A 20,855-nucleotide genomic window follows, 5' to 3' on the forward strand; every position below is an offset into this window, starting at 1 on the left:
CCAATACAAGAGCACTAGCCATGGTTTTGAAAAGCTGTGCTAAAGGAATTCAAGGAATGTTTGTTGTCTTTCTTTAACGGTTGGTCTCCTTCTAGCAATAAGCTAGCTTTCCCAGAAGTTGCTGTTGTGGAGGTTTAAGAGGTTTCACAATCTTATGTCAGTGGTTACACTATAAAGGCAACGTTATCCATGTCATTGTTTACACATGAGCTAATCTTGATGGCTATCTTGATACAACAGACATCCATTATTATGGTCTTTTTTTAGGATTTACAACAAGCTTGGCTCAGGTTTTACAGACTTCATTGGGTAATGTAGACTCAAATAGTTGTCATGGTGGCACTCGACTGTTCCTCCATTTTGTTTTTACCTGGTAAGGTAGAGCAGAGCAGAGAGCGAGAGGGATCTATCTGATGGGTGTGTGAATCACACACTTCAATTCATGTACCTGAGCTTGCCTGGGGGGAGGGGGAATGATGAAGGAAGAATACAGGGAGGGTTGAGGAATTTCCAACAAGAGGAACAAGCGTGCCCCGAGGCAAAGCATTTTCCGTCCGCTTCCAAAGGCGTACCTGTCTGTGCATATCAACGACACAGAAAGAGCCATTCCAAGAAGAAACAAGCGTTGGAGGCCGTGACGTGCCTCTAATGTGGGGGATAGCTGCTTTGTTTTTAGCAGCAGGTTTGGTGAAGTTGAATGTTACTGTGTAGACTCTGTAGAGAATTGTGTTCCCGACTCATTCTGCCTGATTGTGTCACATGCCCGCAATTCGGGTGTACAGGACAAGTGATTTATAAGATGAGCGACAGTTTTTTAATTTATGGATGCTGCTACATCAGCATTAAACAGATGTTCGTCTATCTTGGCACCTGCCGTTGCTTTGCGGTGAATGTTGGCTCCTACAGCATTGTAACTCCATACAGTAACCGAGCCTACTTGGTTGTGTGTTGCTTTGTTTTGCATACTTCGCTGTACCTCGGTGATGTGTTGCCAAACATACGACTTGGATTCCTGACTCATTATTGTGTCATATTTCTTTTTCATCCAGTTCTGCTTGTCAACCAGTATGCTTCAAATTAGTGTCTGTTGTATATTTGTTTGAACTCTTTTAAAAGGCCCTTAGTGCACTTTGGCAAGTGAAGAAAGGGATGATTGTAAGGGCAAGGATTTATGTTGTGTCAGAGATCTGAGAGAAATAGCAGATAGTGAAGATTGTGACCCCCCCCAGAGGTGCCAAAAGGGGTTCACTAGCTGTGGCCCTCCAGAGGGATTCAGACAGTGACATTTTCAATGCAATGCTTTAATAAAATATATATATTCTTATTTTGCTATTACTTTTTCGGCCTATATTGGCCTTCTGTAATATGATTTTACTCCCTCCTTGAACATGCAGATAGCATGATAGTTGAAACTGATGTTTGCACTTTGATTCAGGATTTTATTTGAGTTTATTGGGAATTGCGAGCTATTATTTGGATTGACTCTGTAATATGTTGCTGTGGGCTATGTGTGCTTTTCCACTACATGGACATGGTATGGTACCGGGTGAACTTCATTCGGTACCTCGTACCTTTTTTTTTAATGATTTCCGTCAAAGTTCCAAGTGAACTGAGGCAATACCAAAAGGTTAGGCGACGTGAAAACACTGCAGAGTGCACTGCAGACTACTGAATGGTCCGAGATAATGGTCAGTAGCCTGGTTGCATCACTGCATCTCGACAGTTCTTTTAAAGTTATTTTTAACAAACATTTAAGCTAGCTGTTATAAATGTGAAATGAATGACCACCGAGCAACTGTATGGCCTATTTCTCATTTCAAATGTTATGAGAAACTACTACAGGTGAAACACATATTATTTAGAGACAGCATCACACGGCCTGTCCTGGAGAGTGACTTAAGATTTCTCCTAACTCTTAACCTTAAGTCACCTTTGAAAGAGCTTGAAAAGAGCCATATTATGAAAGATAATTTTGATAGATTTTGATAGAAAGTTGTGACTTTTAGATTCCCAGAACTCAGGGTTAGTGCAAGCATGTACAGTATGTTCCTGAGCACTGTAGTCTGCGGGAACTAATCCACAACCCCAGGAAATACGCATCACAGCATTGGCAGGTTCACTTTGTTCTTCCAGTTGAAAAGAGCCAATAGTTAGTTAGACAGTTTATATAGATGAGATGTGACAGAGGTAAGTAGTTAGAGTCATTAGGAGTGTTCCGCTGTCTCTCATCTTATAATGACAGGGGCCATTCAGAGTCATGCCTCCTCAATGAACTCAACAAGTCCCTGGACGTCCTGCTCACACCTCCCACCCACACGCACACAAAAGACACACGCTGGGCCTCACGCACGCACGCACACACACACACACACACACACACGCACACACACACACACACACACACACACACACACACACTCACTCGTCATCAGTCTGCTGCATGCATTGCCGAGCTACTCTTGACTCTAAACACAGACACATTTTACACGTTCCACAAACTGGTGAATACAAATATAAAGTAAAAGTATAGTCTGGTCCACGGGCAGATTTGCCAGCCATGCAGACAATGTGTGGCTAATGATCCCGCGCATTAACACCTCCGGTCCATTAGCATTCCTCAAGCCTGAGAGGGCAGGGCTCTCTGGGAGAGCTCAAATTAACACCCTGGTGCCGAGTGGCAGCGTTCTACACTGTCACAACACGGACCCCCCCCAATCAGCCCCCCCTCCCCTCACCCCTCCACACCACTAGCCCCTCAGCAGCGTTCCCCAGCTGTCTCTCAAAACATCAACAGCACTGCAGGCCAGTGGTGGGAATTGCACTTCGAATCATTTCGCTCTCGTCCACTAAATAGATGAGCTCAAATGATTCGTTCGTTCGTTCGTTCGTTCACCCTTTAGCAATTCCGGTTCTGCGGCTGCCCAGTTGAAGATCGTCTCTCTTCAAGCCAGTCAAAATGGGCGCAGACTGGCCGAACCTCGCGTCACCAGGCGTTCCATAATGGAATGGAAAATGAACGATAACGTTATTGACCGAATTCGTTCATGTTCACACAAAAGACAGAATAATTTTAAACAAATCATTCATGAACGTCACGATAGGCACAGGCTCCGTCAGCGAATACTTCTCAAATGAATCCTGGCTAGGAAAAATAAATTCAGATCTTCACATTTGGTTCAGTTACAATTGCAATGCCGGTTCAGAATGAACAACAACATTGGCTCCCACAGTGCCGGTCTGACCTTGGATAGACATGGTGATCATGGGAGTATGCTGTTCAATTCACTTCTTTATTCTAGTTCAGTGGCTCTCAGACAGTTTTTTCTCAGGTCACCCGTGGCCTATAAATAAACTCTTTCATCCAAGACACCCCTGAATTACATTGTTACTTTATAGATCATAGAACCTTATGTTTATGTCATATTACGGACGGTATGTAAGTATGCAAATCCTTCTCCCTAAAAGACACAGTATATGTCACAAGGAAAATGTAATAGTATTTTCCATTGCAACAGATTGAAAATAACTTCCTACTCGACTTTGAACCACTTGAACATATATCTACAAGCTCATAACAGATCGGCTATTTTTGGCGAGGAGGATTGCTGGTCCGTCTTGCTAAATATAGAGGCTTTAAGTGGATAAACTGAAGTCATAATTTGATAAATTATCAAAGTATTCTGCGGCACCCCTGGACTTACGTCACCCTAGGGTGTCACAGCAGACACTTTGAGAACCACTGTGTTCTACAGTGTTATATATTCTAGGTTACTAATTCAGAATGGCAAATGTGAATGTTCTGTCTTTATCGTCTTATTGTCTTTATTGTGTTTTTTTTACCTGTCTTTCTCTTAGGTGCTAAATAAGAAGTATTTACTTTACTTGTTACTTAATGGTAATATTCAGAAATCATCGTAACAATTTTGAATAACTCACTTCTCGTCCCTGTGTGTGTTTGTGTGTGTTCGTGTGTGTGTGTGTGTGTGTGTGCGCGTGTCCAGCTGTCCAGTCCGTAGAGGTACGAGGGGACGGCATACGGAGTCTGAGTCGCCAGGGAAGCAACATCTCAGACCACCCAGGGTTCTGCAGCTCTGGATGGGGTGGCACGGAGGAATACAGGGGTGCACGGACGTACTCTCCCTGCGTACCTCAATCTCAGGTGTGTGTGTGTGTGTGTGTGTGTGTGTGTGTGTGTGTGTGTGTGTGTGTGTGTGTGTGTGTGTGTGTGTGTGTGAAAATGTGCATGTTGGTCTCTTGTGGTTCTATGGTTACATTCACTGTTGTCTGACCTTATATTTAAATACCGCATTATTTTTCTGCATTTGAGCCATCTGATGAGATTTAGCTCCTCAGACCCAAAACTTAGAATATTTTGTTATTGTTGGATAAGATTTTGTCCACAATTCCATGCTGTATTGATGCGGTACCATTAGGAGAGATAACAGGCAAACGTTGATCAAAATAACAATTATTCTCTAATTATGTAGACTTCTTGTAAATTAAGTAATGCAATAATTTAACTCTTGAGAGCGTAAAACGGAACCAAATGGACCCGTACGGGTCTATATTCTATAAGGGTCCATTTTGGTCACAAACCTCTCCATAGTTTACCCTGGGGACGAACCCCCTCAAGGACCACTGGTTGAAAACCACTGTCCTATAGGGTGGTGGAACTGGAATCCTCATGTGTGTTATTCATGCATGTTTGGCCCATATTTATGTGTGTGTGTGTGTGTGTGTGTGTGTGTGTGTGTGTGTGTGTGTGTGTTTTGCAGCACGGTATGCTGTACAGGAGTGACAGTGTTGACTATCGAGCCCATCCAGGCCCAGACATGGACACTGGCGTCGAAGCTGGGAGTGACATGACCCCGCCCACTCCTGCTTTTCCAATCTCACCCCCGACACCCTACGGTATAATATGTTTCACTATGCACGGCGTCGTGTAAACGGTCTGTTGCTATTATCTGTGCACATGGACTGAGCATGTGCACGTGATATGTCTGTCCATTATGTTTTGTCTGACATTCTCGCCTCACTTTTATTCATTTATTTCTTTTCAGTGAAAAATATGCCAGAGTTTACACACCTGAGGCAAACTCCATCTCCCAGCATGCAGTCCTTTGGAGGTTACAGATCAGAACACGGTATGGTCATAATTATGTCTTTGAACAGAAGATGTTATTTTTTTATTTGTACAGCACATTTCAACGACGAGGCAATTTAAAGTGCTACGCGAAACATTAAGAAACAAAAGAAACTCATTTCTTTCATTTCTTGCCTTTTCAATGCAATTAAAAATACTTAATAAAGACAATAATACGTTTAAATGTAACAGAATAATCAGAATCAGACAATGTTTTTTGCAAAAAAAGAATCATAAACCTGGCGTCCGCTGGCCAAGTGGTCCAGGCGCATGCCACATATAGGTTTTGGCCTGACAGCGTGTTGCGCGTTCGAGTCCCGTTCATGACTACCTTTGCTGCATTTCTCTCCCCTTCTCTCTCTCCCTCTTTCCTTTCCGTCTCCACTTGATACTATCAATAAAAGGCAGAAAAGCCCCAACAAAAAAAAAGAAAATCTTAAAAATAAGAATCATAAATCTCAGTAAAAGCCAGCGGAAAACAGAAGTCTTCAGCTTGGATTTAAAGGAACATAGTTGTAGCAGACCTGCAGTTTTCTGGGAGTTTGTTCCAGATATGTGGTGAAGAAAAACCCAACTCGGCTTCTCCACGTTTGACTCTGGGGACATGCATTGAAGCCGACTTGTTGTCGAGTCTGTCGACCTGGGAGGTCTGGATGGTTCATGATTCAACACACGATCAGAACATCTACACACTCGAAATGCAATGAAGAGCGACGCGTTTTGAGATTGTAGATCTGCTACTTTTGCTGTTTTTGAATTTTAATCCTGAAAAGTAAAAGTTTTGGACATTATGTGATTTCTACCCGACGCTGAGCATTCTTCCTTGGCTCCAAAGAATAATTACTTCAGTTTTGTATTTGTTTAATTTAAGAACATTTTGGCACTACAAATGGTTGATTTGTTAAGTGAAGGATAAATGATTCACATTTTAAGTATCTAAACTTAGTGACATTTGTGTAAAAACAGATGAGAAGAGAGAATAGATAAGATGGACAATGTGATGTACTATATAAAGAAAATGTTCAGTTACCTGTGCGTCATAGACCTAACAGTCTCAAAATAGGCAATAGAAACCTGAACAATGCATCAATAGAAACTCGCTGGATTTATTGAAAATATAGAAATGTCAGTCCAGTGACCCATTGTGAACCCAAAATAGCAGCCACTTACCCTTTGAACGACACTTTGGATTTGTGGTGGCGAGTCAAATAATGAACAAAGTGGCAGTTAAGGCAAAGGGGAGATAACAAGAAATGAAGCCTGCTCAAAGCCCCCGTAAGCTTCCCTCCACTCTGCCACTGACTCACGTGCTATTTTTCTCGCTACTGACTTAAAATGAGTGAGCGAGTGACCATGAGAGGGAGAAAAAAAGCCATGCAGTGAGCTAGACATAATTGCAAGGGACTGAGAGCTATTTCAGGTCACCTTGCTTTAACTATTATGCCATGACTGTCAGAGGTAACGCTGCTGCTCGTGGGAAGCAAGACGCAGAAAACAAAGGGCATCTCATAGATGTGTGTACAGGGAGATTCCTAACCAGGGTCTCGGTTGCCCAATGTACGGTTTTGGGGAATGCTTTGCGTAGTTCACATCCTGAAAAGAAACCTTTTTTAGACATAATAGTGATGTTCTTCAGACTAAAGCAAGCTTTTTTCTGTGTGTGTGTGTGTGTGTGTGTGTGTGTGTGTGTGTGTGTGTGTGTGTGTGTGTGTGTGTGTGTGTGTGTGTGTGTGTGTGTGTGTGTGTGTGTGTGTGTGTGTGTGTGTGTGTGTGTGTGTGTGTGTATGCGTGCGTGGGCGTGTGTGTGCGTGCGCGCGCGGGCAATGCCGTGCGCGTGTGGAAGTTTTTTTGCTGTGGTGTTTCTTGGTGGTGGAACACACCCTGGGCATATAGTATTATTCTCAGAGATTGGGAGTGTTGTGTTGTTCTAGTGCTTTGTTGTGCTGCCATTTGTGGACTTTCATGTCCTTTTTTCCAAAGCCTGTCATGTCAATATTTACTGTTTACAAGCTCTCTTTTTTTCTTCTTCTTCTTCAAAAGATAATGTCCTGGGAAAATTACTGACTTGGCTTCTCGCCTGTCTGGGCTTCCTCTGGAAATTAGACCCCAACATCTTAATATGGTTTTATTTGCACTGTTGGCCTCCGTCTTGCACGGCTGGCTTCCATTCTCAGCAGCACTCCAGTGACTGGGGGGTCAGAGAATATTCACTGCCAGAGTTTGATCCGCATAAAAGACCAGAGCCAATCTTTTATTATAGTTCTAAACCTTCATGTCAATCTTTGTCCTGATCCGACCCCAAGCTGGCCTGTTGGGACGTCGTGTACAAGGAGATTGGGGCACAACAGTTAATCGAACAAATCAATAGTAGTCGATTATGAAAACGAAATTCAACCCTATTTTGGGGCGTGACGTTGCAGACGAAAGTTATCAAAACATTTCAGACATTGTGAAAATATCTGCAAGCTCACGTGTCTACTGTCTACTGACGTGTTGTGACCTTGAAGAGCTGCTATTTTGAACAACACTGCTGTGTAACAAAAGTATACGAAAGTATAAGATACAGCTTAAGTGCTTCAATGTTCAATGATATACTGTATATATGTAGCGCTATATATATATATATATATATATATATATATATACACACACACACACACACATTTGCTTCTTGATTATTCAATTCACCAAAAAAGTCACCGCTAGAATAATCACTGAGGAAATGAAGGATAGCTGTAGCTGTACAAGGAGATACAAGCTAATTTACAATTCAGGCATTTAGCAGACGCTCTTAATCCAGATCGATTTACAGTAAAGCAGGTGAATACGAGGCGATACAAATGCATAGGAATTGTCTTTTAGCCTTTGCATAAGCCTGCATAAGGTCGTCAAGACTATAGGGCAAGCGCTACAACTCCTTGTACTGTGTCTGTGTCTCCAGGCCCAGCAGTGAAAGTGTCTCTGTACACAGAGAGCACAAAGGAGACGCCAGTGGGCTCTTGTCTTGCCTCTGCCCCTCTCGTTCCGTTCCGCCCATAAAGGTAACCCATGGAGACGTCGACAACTAGAGCTACGTCGAGACGTGCTGTCAAGCTTGAAGGATTGGGGGGAAGGCCCTGTCAATGGGGCTCTCTCTGAGCTATGATTGATGAAATAAAAGCTTTTAGATGATTGTGTCAGGGCCAGGGAGGAGGGGCTTTTACTTTCTGGGCTGTGATTGAGTCCGTCTCGTTGACGACTAGTATGTGGTTGGTGAGGCAGATAATCTGTCTCCTGCAGATCGATTGGCTGAGGTGGAGGCTACAGCGAGCAGGCCACATTTTCATTTCCTTCTTTCAGCTCCCTTGTTGCTTGGTTTATTAGAGGAAAAGCCCCGTCGCTCTTAACAGCTTACTTGCAACAACAAAGACATATTCCTTGTCACGTCACATTAGATGTTCTAGACGAGAACTTATGTATTACATTTAGCATAATTTCAAACGTTGTTCCACCTGTATTTTAAGTATAAAATACATATATACAGAAACTTGAAGTATAGACCAAATTGGTTTCTGACGTATTTGTGTCACTTATTTCTAATGAATACTCCTTCCCTCCCACACAGAATTGCGGGGATACCCCGAAATGGTTGCTCACGTCGGCCATCCAGACGAGGGCTTGCCAGACTCCGCCCTCAGCTGCCACAGGTTGCTAAGCAACACACGCTCCGCCTCCATCAGTGGGACACTCCAGCGGACAGAGAGGTATGGTCGCACCTGCGAATGATTGACCCATGATCAGTGGTGGAAAGTAATTAAGTATATTTACTCAAGTACTGTACTTAAAGGAGTAGTTCACTCCAAAAAAAGTACTTTACTCAAGTAAATTGAATACCCGACTTTTACTTGTAAAATGTGTACATTGTGGAATTGATACTTATTTCTTTCCACCCCTGGCCCTTTTACTAATGCCGTTCTTGAGGAATGCTTTATGTCGTGGTGTTTTTAAATAACCCTTCTCACCCCCATGCACAGCTCTTCCATTGGACAGTCGTGGTCAGAGCTTCCCCTCCTGAGCCGCCAGACGTCTCTGAGCGGCGGCTACCCCTCCTCCGCCAGGCAACCTCCCCCCCAACAACAACAACACACCATGTCACTGGACTACGGCCACCACTCTCCTCCCCTGTCCCACCCACACCCTCACCCTGCCCCCAACGCCCACAGCTCTCCACGGGGCAGCCAGCACAGCCGCATGGCGCGCTACGCCCTCGGCCACAGTCCCGCCCAGAGCTTCGACGAGCAGGACCATGACATGGGCCTGAGCTACGGCACGGAGTGCCCGCCCCCCTCCTCCTCCTCGGCCTCCCTGCTCCTGGGGAACGGGGGCATGAACAGGGGGCTACTGGCCTCCCTGGACGGCCAGAGCCGGCCTCCGCAGCAGGCCCTGCAGGCTCCACCTCTCTTGCCGGAGAAGAGGAGGGCCTCGGACGGGGAGCATTCCCTGGGAACGGCGTCCCCCGCGCCCAGTGGCTTCTCCAGCCCCCACAGCGGGAGCTCCCTCAGTATCCCCTTCCCCAACGTCCTGCCCGACCTCTCGGCTCAGATGCCTGGCACAGCCTCGCCCCTTCCTGGTACGATTTGAGTTGACCTGATTTAAGTACCCCCCCCCCCCCACATAGATGAATTCTGTTCTGTCTGTTTTTATGCTTTGTAAACACTGAATGGACATTGCGTGTCTCTCTGACTTTTCCAGATGTGCTGGCTACCAAGCAGGTGACCGTAAAATTTGTCCAAGACACGTCAAAATACTGGTACAAGCCCGATATTTCAAGGGATCAAGGTAGGCATCCAGTTTCCGCCTTTTTACCTCCCAAGTAATAAAACAAACTTCTACATTTTCTCAAGCATATTGTGACAAACATGGCCTCATTAGCCTCCGTGTGCATCTCCCTTCACAGCCATTTCAGTCCTGAAGGACAAGGAGCCTGGCTGCTTCATTGTGCGGGACAGTCACTCCTTCAGAGGGGCCTACGGGCTGGCCATGAAGGTGGCTACACCCCCACCCTCAGTCCTCCAGCAGAGTAAGAAAGGTACGGTGGATCGGCGGTCAAAGACCCCCCAGTTAGATCTTCATTTTAGCTGACGGACCCCCATTTCACAGAATGTTTCATCTCTGGGAGCTCAATCTACACAGTGTTGAACGTAAAAATCGAACACGCTCAGCGTTACAGACATGCAAGGGTCCGTTTGGTTCATAATCTATCTTTAAAATGTGGATCCCCTGGACTTTTTACATAACATTATGATGTTATGTAAAAGTGTAGCGAGCCAGGCAGTAGTAAGGGTGGACCGTAGGGACGCCCTGGGAATCTTAACAGCCACACACATAAAAGCCAGCTACAGTTACAAGCCTCTGAACGCACGCCTCCATGGCTGGAACCTGAGAGTCCCTCTCTGTGTTTGTGTGTGTGTGAGAGCTCCTTGCTTTGGGTCTCTCTCCTGGGCACTGCTGTGATAAAGCAAAAAAACAGGCCCCTATTGCCAAGCAGTCTTAGATGTACAGCTAGGGTTACACCTTCACAACAATGGATGTGCTGCCTTCATACGCCTCCGCTGATCCCAGCAGCTTGTACCGGGAACGTCCCTGTCCCACATATGCATGCATGGTGTATCGAGGGGATCAAGATGTTATTTAAATACCCGTCTTGTTTGTTTTGCGTATGCACGGTGAAACACTGACGGCTGTTTTTAGAAACTGCGGCGGTTTGATGAGGAATCGGCCAACATTCTGTGGTTGCGCGTCATTGTGGAAACAAAGAACAATTAATTGACGATACAATCTCACACGCATGATTTTCACAAGAAAGAAAAGGGCCCATGAATGTTTAATTGTTTTAAATCTTCATGGGCTGTTTTAACTACAGAAATGTAGGAGAGAGGAGAAGCAAGCACTCAAGTTGAGTAGTTCACAGTAAGAGAATGTAACACGGGTGCACACGGTTCTGGTAGAAATAGTCTCTAGAAAGGAATACCAGCACTCACTTTCTCCATTCAGGATTCTTTTGTTTTATTCCTAATTCTCCCCCCCAGCAGCAACGAAGGCCTTCCTTCGTCAGCATGAATTCGTGGCGGAAACATTCGTCGTTGCTGCCGCTCTCTGAACTCTGAATAAAACAAAGAATCCTAAATGGATACACAGTGAGTGCTGGTATTCCTTAAATTCAGAAATGACTGTACTTTCCAGGGAGAATAATCCATCTGGCAGCAGCTAATGGTTAGTGCCTCGAAGCTCCTCCTTGGCACCGGCCCTCCACTGCCAGCGTGTGACCAGTCAGTCCATGTGTCGACCCCGCACACACACAACTGTACCTTTGTCTGCCCTCATCCCATCTCAGCCCCATGGCACCTGTGGTGACATCATGACACGGTCCCACAGAGCTGAGGGCATTGTGGCTCCTTAAGAGGCTGAAACCCAACCCCGGCATCAGGAGAAGGGCCTCTCTCGGTGTCTTTTGTGTCAAGACATTCCTCACATGCGCCTCTCCTCTGGACCCCTCTGAGGGCGCTTCTGTTCAATTCGTAATCCCATTAATCTCCGGAGCGATCGAATGTGGCGATTCAATATGTAGTGTGCAACACTTCTGCGTACCAGAGAAGAAACTGTAGCTGTGCTGAGATGCCGTGTCTGGACCTGGTATTGAGGTCAGGCTAAATGAGATGTGTCAGATGTGACAGGACGGGGACAGAAGCCAGACCACCTCTGTTGTTATGCATAATAATTATAAGTGATGTCTGTGATGTCTCACCTTTTAAACCTCTTAACTCTTTCCATGCTATTAGGAGGAGATCTGTCCAATGAGCTAGTCCGTCACTTCCTGATTGAGTGTACACAGAAAGGAGTTCGATTAAAGGGCTGCCCTAATGAACCCTATTTCGGTGAGTAGTTGTTGTAGTGTCCTTTACTTGAACTGAAACACTGACACCTTGTGGCTACTGGGCTTACCTGCACCACGTTGTTTTGACCATGAACCACACTGCCCTCTGCTGGTCACTGATGCATGCTTCATATTATGAGCATGATTATGCAGCATTCCGTTGCTCGGTTGGCTAAACTCTGGCTGGTTTGCTTTGCTGTTGTTGTGTGTTTTCTAGGAAGTTTAACGGCATTGGTCTGTCAGCATTCAATCACTCCCTTGGCTCTACCCTGCAAACTGATCATACCAGACCATGGTGAGACTCGTCAAGCTCTCTTTCTCTCTCTCTCTCTCTCTCTCTCTCTAATTGTCTCTCTCACTCTTTCACACACACATGTAAACAGAAATCCATTCACATTGTTGCACAATGAATTGTTTGTTAGACTCTAATCACGTCCCTCAGTGAATTATTTGAGCATGAGGTTGTGGTCAGTTTTAGACCAATCTCTAATGAGTTTTGGGGGAAGAGTGTTTAGTTTAAAATGTGTTTAATTACGCCGTCATTGTTGGCCTAAAAAATCAACCCATTAGATTACCGGAAGGGGGAGGATCAGAGGCATTGGGTGATTGTGTGAGGCATGCTGACACAAAAGCCTTATTTTTATTTCTAAAGCAACGTGTTTGGGTGAGTCGCAGTGATGCGACTCACCCAAACACGTTGCTCATGTATTTTTGTTCTCTCCTTCTCCACGTGGCACAGATCCGCTGGAAGATGTTGTGGAGAACAACGGCTCACAGTCGGTCACCAACTCCGCCGCCGACCTGCTCAAGCAGGGCGCAGGTAATCAGCGCCACTAACACCACTCACCACGAATAGCCATAATAACTACGATGGCACAGATACACACTGCAAGCTGTGTGTCACGTTGTAACCTCAGGTCACCAGGCTGTGTGTCACGTTGTAACCTCAGGTCACCAGGCTGTGTGTCACGTTGTAACCTCAGGTCACCATGCTATGTGTCACATTGTAACCTCAGGTCACCAGGCTGTGTGTCACGTTGTAACCTCAGGTTGTAACCTCAGGTCACCAAGCTGTGTGTCACGTTGTAACCTCAGGTCACCAGGCTGTGTGTCACGTTGTAACCTCAGGTTGTAACCTCAGGTCACCAAGCTGTGTGTCACGTTGTAACCTCAGGTTGTAACCTCAGGTCACCAAGCTGTGTGTCACGTTGTAACCTCAGGTCACCATGCTATGTGTCACATTGTAACCTCAGGTCACCAGGCTGTGTGTCACGTTGTAACCTCAGGTCACCAGGCTGTGTGTCACATTGTAACCTCAGGTCACCAGGCTGTGTGTCACGTTGTAACCTCAGGTCACCAGGCTGTGTGTCACGTTGTAACCTCAGGTCACCATGCTGTGTGTCACGTTGTAACCTCAGGTCACCATGCTGTGTGTCACGTTGTAACCTCAGGTCACCATGCTGTGTGTCACGTTGTAACCTCAGGTCACCATGCTGTGTGTCACGTTGTAACCTCAGGTCACCATGCTGTGTGTCACGTTGTAACCTCAGGTCACCAGGCTGTGTGTCACGTTGTAACCTCAGGTCACCAGGCTGTGTGTCACGTTGTAACCTCAGGTCACCATGCTGTGTGTCACGTTGTAACCTCAGGTCACCAGGCTTTCCACCTTGGGGGAAAACCTGGTCTGGGTTTCTGAATCGCTGTGGGATCCAGTCTAGACCGGATGGTCAAATCTAAAAGAAGAAATTCCCGTTTGTGGTTTCTGGCTTTTTCGGCGTCGCTTTGTTTTGGTCCCCCCCCCCCTGTTTGTTTTAGTCTCGTCAGTCGCTACGAGTTGGAATAAAAGATGGATATACCAAACGAACGATTCCAAGACATGCTTGAAGAAACGTGTCGGATTCATACGCCACATCAAGGCTTTTATTCGGTAGGCCATAACATTACGATGCCCTTGATCACTGGGAATTTTGGGTACTTCTGATCCCGGTTTCCTGCCTGATGACTGAATATTTCCCAGGCTAGTCATTTTGTAGCACCTTTGACACTGGTGAATGAACCAGGCATGATACATCATACATGTCGATCTATCTGCAAGATCGTGTTTCTGGAAAATAAAATAAAATCCCCCCAGAAAATATATATTTTTATAATCGATTATATCAATAACTTTGATTAGCTGTTGCACCCCAATTGCGTTAGCAGACTTTCCACACGGTGGAAAGCCTGGTTTTCGTTCCGAACAGACTAGTGTGATCCAGTCTAGGCCACGTCTACTCACCAACTAGTATCTGGTTATATAGAGCACTGAGTGCACTGTGCAATGCAAACTAATAGGCTCCGGTGCGGTATTTCCGAACGTGCCCTGCCCTATATCAGGTTAGCCTCGGTCCCAGCCTTACTCATCTGCGAAGAGAAAAGCCTGGTCACAACCTAATCCTAAGTGCATAGCCGGAAGTGTCGGGCCGGAACATCCATCAGATGTATTTCCCCTGGATACGATATTTTCCGACCAATCACAACACGTCGCTACTTCCGCCAAAGCAGCAGTGCGCTCTACAGCGTGAGTCTTTCCCAGCGTGATATCATGTTAACTTGGGCATCAGAATCTTATTGTTCTTCCCCCTCATGAATGCTGGAAAAAGTAGCCTGTCTTGCCTACACAATTAGAGAATGTAGAAGAATTGTTATTTTAGATAGATAGATCTTTATTTGTCATTGCAACGTGTACAACGAAATTAAAAGTGCCAACCAATCAGTGCATCATATCACAAAACAACATACAAGCTAAAACAAAACACACATGACTTCTTGTTATTGCACAACTACGGAGCCCCTTAGGGGACATTTCTAGGTAGATTATTTAAGAGCTGGTGGTTTATGTTTTCTGGTATGGAAAAACATTTTAGAAAGGGGAATTTTTTTGGAGGGTGTGACAAAAATAAATCAAGGCTGTGACTTTTTTTTTTAGGAGATGAAAATGTTTTTAAAGTGGAAAGATATTTTTTTTGGAGGGGATGACAATTTTTTTTTAGGAGATGAAAATTTTTTTAAAGGGGAAAGATATTTTTTTTGGAGGGGATGACAAATTTTTTTTAGGAGATGAAAATGTTTTTAAAGGGGAAAGATATATTTTTTTGAGGGGATGACAAAAACATTTTAGGAGATGAAAATGTTTTTAAAGGGGAAAGATATTTTTTTTTGATGGGATGACAATTTATTTTAGTAGTAGTTCTTAGTGTGTAGTTCTTCCAGTGTGGAAGAACTACACACATTTTGATCAACGATTGCCAACAGCATGGAATTGTGGACAAAGTCTTATCCAACAACAACAACAACAACATTTTCTTTAGTTTTGTGTCTGAGAGGCTAAATCTCATCAAACGGTAGTCCGTGGCTCAAATTCAGAATAAATAATAGCCTCGACATGAAAAGGGTTGAAACCCACTGCAATAGAGACATGCAACATCATGCGATTTCCCTGTATGCCTGGTTCTAATGGCTCTACTGCACTCCTCCAGCCTGTAACGTGTGGTACCTGGGCTCTGTGGAGATGGAGTCTCTCACGGGCAGCCAGGCGGTCCAGAAGGCCACCACTGTCACCCTCAGCTCAGATCCCACACCCATCTCCACCGTGGTCCACTTCAAGGTCTCCTCCCAGGGCATCACCCTCACTGACAACCAGAGGAAGTAAGGAGAACACACACACACACACACACACACACACACAGACAGACAAAAACGTGACCTGTCTTGATGAAAACAAAGCGAATGATTCAAGTAAAGCTTTACGACCAATATGTATGTCTAAAACATCTCTGGCTACCGCTCGTCTCTAGGGAATTGTAAATTGCGTTTATTATCCTCATCATACACACGTGGTCTACTACATAACTACATTTGTCTTTCTCTTAGACTCTTCTTCAGGAGGCATTATGCTGTCAACACAGTCATATTCTGTGCATTGGACTCTCAAGATAGGAGGTAGGTTACCGATGACTCAGAATTTTTATTTTAGGTTTTTCATTCTGATTTATTACTTTACTCTCTATACGTGGTCCTAAGAAGGGGGGGATTTGATTTAGGGATGTTTTTCTTTGTGTACAGTTTTTTTTATTGTTTTTGTATTAATCCAAGTTTGTAGACATAGTGTGGGCATATTACTGACGCATGATGATTCTGTATGGTATAAAACCAAGCCTCTCCTTACTCTACTGCCTGTAAGTAAGTTACAAGGCCTAAGTTACCTAACAAGATTACTTTATTCTTAAATTATTTTTCTCTCCATCATAGGTGGAAAAAAGAAGGCTGCCCTGCGGCAAAGTACGTATTTTTATACTTATTTTATACATACTTACACAAGTAGATTTTGTTATTGGTACATAAGCAAATCATTTTATGTAAACGTCTGCAGCATGTATTAGGAATGCACCGAAAAATCGGTCACTGGAAATATTTGTCCGAAATGGCCAAAATAAATATATAATTTCTTTTTAGGCCTTTCGGTATTCATTGTTTCCTATTTTCGGTATTGGTTTTTCGGCCAATAATTCCATTCGGTGCAATTCCATTCGGTGCATCCCTAGCATGTTTACAGACTTACAGTTTGGCCCATTTATACGGTGTCATACGGCGGTGTTCCGCCGCTCGGCCATGTTCGGTGCGGGACACCGGCATACGACAATGTATAAACCGGGCTCTACCGCCACGTTGCCATCACATCAATGCCCGCCATTACTGACACGTCTCCTGCACGCGTTCAGGATCTTCGGCTTCGTGGCGAGGAAGACGGGAGGCAGCGTCATGGACAACGTTTGCCACCTTTTTGCCGAGCACGACCCGGAGCAGCCGGCCAGCGCCATCGTCAACTTTGTCTCCAAGGTGATGATTGGATCTCAGAAGAACAAATAGGCCAAGACGATGGAGAGACGATGGCCTGAAGTGTCCTTTTTTTTACCGGGACAAAAAGGACAGAAAACAAACGGATGCCGTGACGAGGCCGTCGCCTCAACAAGGCAAAGGACTAGGAACAACATGCGTTGTTTTAATATCCAGAGATGGAAAAATTGTGGATCTTAGCTGGTCATGTTTGTAATCATCACAGTGCCAGGACCACTCGAGGAGATCATTCCAAAATATGAACTTTATGTACTTTGGACAGACTTTTTTCCCCTCCTTTGCATACACTGTAAGGAAGCCATTTATGAGCGAAAAACAGAAGTCTCTATGTAAGATGTGTGTTCCAGAACCATAGTCTTTTAAGTTTCAGCACAGAGGTTCCCAAACGTTTCACGCCAAGGAGCCCCAGTTAGCCATAGTCTCTGGCTGTGGCCCCCTATTGCAAAATGGAGAAAACGTGTTAATTTTAATTGTTTTGACAACATTCCCAAAATAGGGATGCCAGGTTGAAAGTGGTTACACTGGCACAATAATCTTATTAATAGAATTGTATTTCAAACTGCCCCCCTGGTGGGATCCCATGGCCCCAGACTTTGAAACCCTGTGTTTCAGCAGACCACAACATTGCTTTGTATAGTATACACAATGGTCTGTCTTCCAGTCCACACAGTGGCCCTGGGCACGAAAACTGGAAATGTTGCACGAAACGCTGCGTGTCTGCTAATATTTAACCAAAAGTACTTTACTCAAAGCTATTTAACTATATGTAAAGTTGTAGCCACTGCAGAAGCTCCAAATACATCTCCACCTTTTTTTTTATCTATGCTGCATTTGTGCTGCAGAATCTTCCGAACACTTTCTCTTGGGGTGGGCGGGGTAGTTGTGTAAAAATGGGGCTTAGAAGCTGCATCCGTAAGTATACAGTAAATGTTATACTACGGGATTATCCCATACTTCATCTATGCAATGTAAGATGTTTATTTTTGTAAGTCATTACAGTGTGGCATGTATTAGAGTGGCGTGTACCGACCACTTGCATCCTAACATCCCCGTTCAGGAGGGAGCGTTTCGGCGCGTTAAAATGGCTGATCTACAACCTCGCTCGAGCTTGTAGAGTTCAGCTTTTTTGGCCAAAGAGATTTGGGGGCTCTACTTTTGTCCATGCTAAACCCCTTATCCATTTTTTTTTTGTATAGTTAATCTACACACTCACAACGTGCCAATGTAAATTGGCTATTTTAACTATTCAAAAATGTTTTTCAAAATAGAAAAGAAAAGTAGTTTAGGGATAAGAGGTTTAGCATGGATGATAGAGTCCTATGTGTAGCGGCGAGCAGATCAAGTACCAGAGTAATCTAGTAAGAGAGTGGCGACACACTTTGATCTCGCCGCAAAGCGGGGCGCTATGGGCTATAGTTCCAAACATTGGAACTATAGCCCATTGAGATAGAATGAGCACTTCCGCATTCCATTGTTACAATGGGAGTCAACGCTGGTGTCGCCACTCTCTTACTAGATTACTCTGTCAAGTACAGGGCCGATCCTGGTCAACTAAGTATTGGTTTCATAAGTATAGACTACAGGGTCATACGTGGTTAAGCATCTCTGTACCCCAATGTCACCTGTCGCCACAGAGTAGACCCGTCTGTTACAGTATATACATTTATTTTGTTTGGATGAAGTTGTATGTGAATATGACCTCTTTTAAATTTATCAGTTTTTTTTATAGAGAGAGCTGTGCGTGTGTGTTGAAATGAATGGAACGACAGAAAAAAATAATATTTGAAGTAAAACCTTAATATATATTAATGACAATTATGACAATGCATCAAGACGTTTGTGTCTAAACACAGTGCCAGTTGACATTCCTCTCACAGTTAGATTATTGTCTCTGTCATAAAATGTATCGGATGACATTTTGTACATTTTGAAATGAGAAAGGAAAACTTTATCTATATATTGGCTTCTATGTTGATAGAACAAGTATTATAGGTTATTTTTAAGCAATTAAAAGTGCTTTGACTTGCGCTAATAAATTTAGAACATGACATACCGAGAGTCGGTGATAAGCAGTATACTCTTGCTTTGGAAGAAAGACTAAGTTTGTTAGCCCTGTTGACACCTTACTAAGGTACATTGTTTATGAGATTGTGGCCATTTTTATCCCCTTATGCTTTAACTTGGTCACCTTTTTTTGTTGCTAACTATGTTAGCTACACTATGAAATCCTGAATGTTTTATAGGGTGTGTAAGTGATGTTTTTGTTTTATATATATATATATATATATATATATATAAAACAAAAACATAACATATTAGTGTTAAAGCTTATTTGTTCTGTAACAGGGTCTCCCTGTCTCTCCAGCTCTTTAGTAAACACAAAATAAAATGTCAGTTTGGGATACCAGTTTCATCCAATCAGGAGAGGGAACTCCACAAAGCTTCAGTTTTATAGTGTTCCAGTTCCAATGATGTCCTTTTTTTATTGTTTTATTTTTTCATCCCTTCTATTTCACTTATTTTATTTATCCTGTCTCCTGTATGAATTCTCTCTCGTATCCCCATCTCAAAATTAATGTATTTTCTGTTTATTAAAGAGCTGTGAGGAGACTGAACAAACACTTTATATAGCAATGATTGGTATTGTAGAGCTATATACTTATAGGCTTATTTTAATGAAATACAATGAGTCACACTCCATTTAACTCATTTGTATGCTCAGAGTTAAAAGTAGTGTGAGCAGCCTACATACGCTTATTTTAATGGAAAACTAATTACTTACACTCTTACTTTTAACTAATTTGTACACCCAGAGTTAAATTAACACTCAGGATTTTACTGTGTAGAGAGGGACCTCATTATAATATGGTTTTGTTAATAAGCTTTCAGTGATTATGTACACGTTTGTTACATTGTTTTTTTTTATGATTTTACTATCTGTACCTCACACCTATACTATCTCATATTTTAAAGAGCACATTTTATTGTGTGTCTCAGTCCACGACATACTTTTATGAACAGTTAATTTGTATATTGGAATAAACCTTTGACGTTTTGTGTAAATAAACAAAAAGGAAAAGTTTTCTATCATTGTGACATTGCCATGACTTCGGCCAAGAATGACAACTATTACAACTAAGTGGAACCAATAACACTTGTCAATAATAGAACTGATAACATCCTCATGATGCAGAAAACGTCCAAAATCACATACTAACAAGTTACTTTTAGTATGTCCAAAAGCTTAGTAGCTAATCATACTAATAGTATGGGAGATGCATCATGCACACTAAATTCAGGGTATTTTGTAGTAGGCCTCAACAGTTACACTTCTATGCAAAGTTGAAACCCTACTGCTTAACTTAATAGCCTACTAAACAGTAGACTGAAAATAGCATACTGTGTAGTATGTTAGTTTCAGACAACCTCATTTTCATTTATACCTAGAAAAAAACCCCTCTGATCTTTATATCTTGATTTTCACTAGAAAATCACGTAGGTCTGCTATTTTTGGCGTGTTGCATTCAGATCAATCACCATTTGTAGCCAGCAGAGGGCACTAGCAACACAGTCAGTAACACCCCAGTCTATGGTCACACCAGATTAGATCAGATCCCTCTGAATACAGCACATTTACTATAGAGCTAAATTGAGTCGTTTTGTGATGTTGTGATGTTGTGTTAATTGTCACATCGCCACTTCTCCAATTAAACTTTACTATCAATAGGCGTGTAAAAGTAATTTGTAATTGTAATCATTTGCAGTTCACTGAGACAGAATTGCAGAATTGAAAACTGTCTGTGTCTGTCTGTCTGTCTGTCTGTCTCACACACACACACACACACACACACACACACACACACACACACACACACACACACACACACACACACACACACACAC

General features: G+C 43.4%; 1 protein-coding gene across 3 annotated transcripts in view; it reads left to right on the top strand.

Annotated features, from left to right (window-relative positions):
* The window catches only part of tns3 (tensin 3), a 48,705-nt gene extending 28,671 nt beyond the window's left edge, over nt 1-20,034 (top strand). For 2 of the 3 annotated variants that reach the window (XM_083782917.1, XM_083782918.1), the window contains exons 14-27: nt 4,002-4,159; nt 4,776-4,911; nt 5,061-5,144; nt 8,748-8,886; nt 9,157-9,752; nt 9,875-9,961; nt 10,080-10,211; nt 11,962-12,057; nt 12,274-12,351; nt 12,796-12,876; nt 15,575-15,743; nt 15,969-16,037; nt 16,347-16,376; nt 16,817-20,034. In XM_083782917.1, the coding sequence (XP_083639043.1) occupies nt 4,002-4,159; nt 4,776-4,911; nt 5,061-5,144; nt 8,748-8,886; nt 9,157-9,752; nt 9,875-9,961; nt 10,080-10,211; nt 11,962-12,057; nt 12,274-12,351; nt 12,796-12,876; nt 15,575-15,743; nt 15,969-16,037; nt 16,347-16,376; nt 16,817-16,964 (2,003 nt within the window). In that variant the 3' untranslated portion in view covers nt 16,965-20,034. The remainder of the gene's footprint in view (nt 1-4,001; nt 4,160-4,775; nt 4,912-5,060; nt 5,145-8,747; nt 8,887-9,156; nt 9,753-9,874; nt 9,962-10,079; nt 10,212-11,961; nt 12,058-12,273; nt 12,352-12,795; nt 12,877-15,574; nt 15,744-15,968; nt 16,038-16,346; nt 16,377-16,816) is intronic. The other variant, XM_083782919.1, reaches the window with a different exon arrangement.
* The last annotated feature ends 821 nt before the right edge of the window (nt 20,035-20,855 follow it).

The sequence above is a fragment of the Protomyctophum parallelum genome (assembly GCF_964188405.1).
Source record: "Protomyctophum parallelum genome assembly, chromosome: 14".
In the NCBI taxonomy this organism is placed as follows: domain Eukaryota; kingdom Metazoa; phylum Chordata; class Actinopteri; order Myctophiformes; family Myctophidae; genus Protomyctophum; species Protomyctophum parallelum.